The 5,328-nt window shown below is 42.4% G+C and overlaps 1 protein-coding gene across 1 annotated transcript; it reads right to left on the reverse strand.

Moving 5' to 3' along the window:
- Positions 1–396: 396 nt before the first annotated feature.
- Positions 397–5,224, reverse strand: ftr86 (finTRIM family, member 86). Its single transcript, XM_030108733.1, has 11 exons — positions 4,602–5,224; positions 4,352–4,447; positions 4,014–4,247; positions 3,771–3,933; positions 3,587–3,682; positions 3,402–3,452; positions 3,204–3,245; positions 3,046–3,090; positions 2,872–2,934; positions 2,546–2,748; positions 397–880 (listed from the first exon to the last, which is right to left on the reverse strand). The coding sequence occupies exons 1-11, from the start codon at positions 5,094–5,096 to the stop codon at positions 545–547; spliced, it is 1,824 nt and encodes a 607-aa protein (XP_029964593.1). The 5' UTR covers positions 5,097–5,224; the 3' UTR covers positions 397–544.
- Positions 5,225–5,328: the final 104 nt, after the last annotated feature.

Below are 5,328 nucleotides of genomic sequence, written 5' to 3' on the forward strand. Positions count from 1 at the left end.
CTTTTTCAGTTATTTATATCCATTCATTTTATGTACCATGTTGTCCAGTTCGGGGTCGTGTGGCACTGAAGCAAATCCCTGTTAACTAGGAGCAAGGGGCAGAACACACCCTGGACAGGTCACCTCTCTATCACACGCCAGACAATCACACACACTCAAACCTCACTAATGAATATGTTTTTAGACTAAAACTAAAACGGAGTAACCATGCATGAGCAGAACATGCAAACTCTACACAGAAAGACCGGTCTGGTACTCATGTCCTTCATGCTGTGAGGCAACTGTAAAATAAAGTTTGTTATAAAAGCATGGATTGTATTGGAATCTGCCATCAGTTGGTGTAAAAAGAAAAACCCAAACAAAACAGAATGCGTGCACTTGTTAATTTATTTAGTGATCAAACATAAATATCACAAGAATAGATTATTGAACTCAATGGAACATTTTTTTGATTGTGTAGCATTTTTTTTTTTTTTTTACATCATCAGTTAAATGTCAAACCTCCTTAAATCATGAAAACATCTTCCCACTACTGTTACACAACTCAGTCCAACTGACAGACTGTCACTGCAGACCCTGCTCCAGACCAGAACCTGAATCCTGGATACAGGGGCCCGGAGAACTGCGTCAGGTGTCGGTGGATGAGGCTGGCCTTGTTGTTGGCGATGCTGTAAAAGGCCAGAATCCCCACCTGCTGGTCTAGATAGACGCCAATCCGTCTGGCCTTAGGAGAGCCCAGCAGCTTCTCCTGCCCGTCGTGCCAGAAGGAGAAGCCGCTCCCGGACCAGTACAGGCTCCAGGAGTGAGCGTTGTGACCCAAACGGCTTTTGTCATCAGAGCCTTTGCGCTCGATCTCTTTGTAGGTGACACCAAGGGTGATCTGAAAGATGGCACAGAAAGAAATACACTTGATGAGAGAGAATACATGGAGTGTGAATGGGACCATGGTGTCCATAATTAATCTATTAAAACAGTAAGGCATTGTTTTGATTTTGATTTGATACAGAATCAGGTCTTGAACTGCACATTGTGTGGGAAATGAAAATGACATGAACTTGATGCACTTCTTTCCAGATCTGTTCTTTAGCATGACACCTTGAACAAAGCATTTGCTGGAGTGCTGGAGAAGCTCTACCTAACCCTTACATTGTTCATTAGCTGGTATCACCAACATTATATGGTGAGGTTGCTTCAACTCCACTCTTAATTAACACAACATAAAGTGCATGATTATTTCCAGTTTGGTTTCTGCTGCTGGTGTAACACGGGACTCATTGCTCTAAATGACCTCCTAATGGCTGCTTATCCAGTTCTCTTTCTATTGTTATTGTTGTCCATCTGATTGCAGCTTTGAACATAATCTCACACCATTCTCCTTATCTTCACTTATCACTCACACCCCCTCGACCGTTTCAGATCGTATCTCTTTGGCTGCTCTCAATTTGCTCAGCTCCAACCATTCATCGTTACTTCTTGTGTGCCTGGGCTACTTCTCATTTAGATCCTTCTTCCTAGTTCCATATTTTCTATATATGATGTACATTTTTACTATATAGATGACAATCTTTTTTTCCTTGCAAACCCAATGTCATCAACGGCCTGAACAGTTTGAAATACCTGGTATCTGGTAATAACTTTAATTTAAACTGTGGCACCAAATCAAATGTATTTATAACTTCCTCTCCCACTATTGATACCTCTACTATCTGCCCCTCCCCTCAGTGAAAGAGCCCAATTGTTATTCTTGACAGTAGCCTATTATACCAGTCTCTTTCAGACACATTGCCCACTTAACATAACCCCATCTACAAAACAATCAACAGCTTCACATTGTTTTACTCCACATGCCACCACTAGTTCAGAACCCTGCAGCATGAATAAATCAGCAAAACCCCACCATTTGCTACACTCCTCATTTGAAGCAGCATCACTGCCTCCTGCTTCAGTCCTGAACAAAAAGATTCCGCTGTACATATTCAAGGATATCCATGACCACCAGCCTCCATCTCATTTGACTTCCTCCACGTCTGGTCTCAGTCCATTATGACCAACCACATTCAATTCACATTAGCTGTCTTCTTTTCATATGTTTGTAGTGTTCTCTTCTTTTTCGGTTGCAATTCATTGTGAATTTGAATTCACTTTGTGTTGATGTCTAAAAATATTACTAAATACTCCATGATGAAATGATGAAACAAAATGTAAAAGAAAAAAAACCACTTTGAAATTAGTATTGGTGATGATATAAAAAAAAACCCTCAAACCTCAGGCTTTTGTATTTTAACTAAAAGTAAGTTATTTGGGAATGCTACGTTACACATTGTCCGAATTAATTTCCAACATGGTATTTGATTTTGACCTACTGCAGAAAGGATTATGCAGCCTATACAAAAACTGAATCAACAGATCTTGATCCCACAACAATTAACGAGAAGAAACTATGAATTTAACAGTATCGCTAATTTATTGGATGAACTATATATTCCAAACCAAAAAAAAAAAAAAAAAAACCCAAAAGAGCAGTGTACACTGTCAAAGTGTTCACCTTCTGGCCAGTCCACTCCACCTCCCAGTAGTAAGGGCTTCCTCCCAGTGGCTGTTTGCAGAGAACCTGCCTCCAGAATTGAAAGCGTTCAGGATGTTCAGGTGGATTCATGTTCTCAGCCCGTAAAGTGGCCTTACAGCCTCCATCTGACAGCTGCACATGGCGGTATGCTGTGTTGGGATCCATCGTGGGCTCAAAACGAACTAGTAGGAGAAGACACATTATTAAAAAAAAAAAAAGAAAAAAACTCCAACACTCCTGGAGATCCTGACATGGCTGCCTATGGCCTACATGTTATATGATGATAAGAAGGAAGGTAGACTCACATTTTAACATTTCCTCTCTAGTTTTTGGCTCTGGATTCACAGCTCCCATTGTTACAGAAGATGCTGTGGGGCACATAAAAAGGACAAATAAGATCTTCAAACCATGGCTGTCATCAAAATACTGAGGAATTAGTTTATAAAGAAGGTAAAATTTGGAGATCTCTTTGCATTTACCTCGAGGATGAAGAGGAGGGATGGGCAGAGGGGGCGCCGACGCTCCTAGTTCGGAGAGATGCAGAGAAAGGCAATAAAGGGAACATGTAAAACAAAAGAATATAAATTTCGTGCAATCAAATTTCAACAAAAATGTTCATGCTCTGTCATCCTCTTACCTTGGAAAGACAAAGGGCGCGTTTGCCTTGAAGGCTCGGGTCCTTTAGAAAGAGAACACAGATTATGGACAATATTAACTAAGGAGGATCTCAGTACTTTGAAACACTCTGCATGGGTAGACTGATTACCTGTTTGACTATCAGATTTAAATATTTTAAGACCAAGAACATAGTTACTTTAAAATTGCAATAACATACCTCCGGGTCTTGCTGGTGGAAGAGGTGGTTGGTCTGCTATGGTCTCATACACTATAGAATGAAGGATGAGAAATTCAAGAGATTTCACAAAGTCTTTTTCTCTGCAGTGAAATCAAATTTGTTTCACTATAATAATGTATTGTCTGCTCGTGTTGCATTGCATGATCTTTGTGGATTAACTAAACCTGTATTTTGTTGTGGGGCCTGACAAGACTCATCAGTTTGTGGTCCGCTGACCGTTTCCACACCATTGAATGTTGAAGCAGTGGAGTCCTGATTCACTACAAATAAAAAGGTTTTTTTTTTTATTTACATTTCCAAAGAAGAGAATGGGAGAGAGCTAGAAGCTTGAAATGATGAAATACTAACCCAGTTTGGCGATTTTCTGCAAACTGTCTTCGCAAAGATCCTGTATCCCCACCTGCAGTTCTTTCATCACTGATCTAACAGAGGCCACAACAGCATCCTCCTGACCAAGAACTGAGTCTTCTGTGCCGTCCGTCCGACCCAGTGGATTCAAGGTGAAGAAATTCTTGTGAATAGAAGTCACAAAGTTTCACTATTAAAATGTGCTGTTCACGAAACAAAATGTCCACCAGCAATGTGTATTACCTTCAAAAAGCAGATGTGGTCTTGCACACCAGAAATTCTTGCCAGTTCCTCACTTTTCCAGAGGAGCTGTGTCACCTCCTGCTCCAGTCTGTGGATCTGACCCTCAACTTGGCTGCCTAACTCACTCTCATGGGTGCTGAGGAGCTCGCCAACCTGCACACCTGTGACATTCACATTCTTCACCATATCAGAGAATACATCTGTGCTCTCCTTCTCCAGTGCCTGAACCAAAGCCTGGTAGAGCAGAGAGGATGAAGAGGATATTAGAAGTAACAAACAAAACCAGACTCAAGATACCAGAAAACAGTGACTTGTTAGGAAGATGCAATTCTCACTACCTTGTGCTGGCGAGCAGCATGTGGAATCTCCTTGAGTTTTCTTTCAGTCTCCTTGATTCTCTTAAGTACCTCTGTGTGCATCTCATCAAGCTCTTTCTACACATACAAACAAGAGAGGATTATTTTAACCAGAAAGCAGCAAGACACATCAGTTTACTACATTTTAAGAATACTAAACATGTAGAAACAGTTCTTCTCTCCTCTGCGTGTCATTAAAACATGAAGTTGACATGAGACCAAAATGACCTACCTGCCTCTGTTTCCTCTCATTTTCTGGTTTGACCACACAATGCCCTTCATGTTCATGCAGGCAGCACACCTCACACACACACTCCTTGTCTTCCTGGCAAAACAGGTCCTGGGGCAGGTTGTGTTTCGGACAGGATCTGGGAGCCACTGTGGGAAGCTGTGGGTACATGCTGCCTGGTCTTTGTGTTATCGTTGTGTTCGGCAGGACCTCCAGATAGGCAGGCACGGATGAGGAAGCTGGCGGCTTTAGGCTGTTGGCTCTCAGTTTTTCCATGGCCTCCACTAGCACAGTGCTCTTGGCCAGCGATGGACGAGGGTTAAAGACCTGCCTACACTGGGGGCAGCTGTACTGACCCTTGCTGTCTCGCTTGTCCCAGTGGTTCTTGATACAAGCCAAGCAGTAGGAGTGTCCGCATGGTAGAGTGGCAGGGTCCTTCAGGGTCTCCAGACACACAGAGCACAGGAAGCTCTCCTCTTCAGCCCAGGCAGAGGCCATGTGGTAGAGATAGATGAACTAACTTTACTGGAAGTTCTGAGCTGGAAATCTGTATCGATGACCACAAGGTTTCCAAAATGAGGTCTCAGGTTTGCAGGTTAGTAAATGTAGTCACCAAAGGATGGCGAGACAGAAATGCCTGTTCAGTTGAGTCATATGCTTCTTAAAAACTGAGGCTCAAGTGGGGTGGAGCTGGTTAAACAGCTGGTTGAGCAGGTGAGGTGAGTAGTCT

The sequence above is a fragment of the Salarias fasciatus genome, chromosome 14, assembly GCF_902148845.1.
Source record: "Salarias fasciatus chromosome 14, fSalaFa1.1, whole genome shotgun sequence".
NCBI lineage: Eukaryota > Metazoa > Chordata > Actinopteri > Blenniiformes > Blenniidae > Salarias > Salarias fasciatus.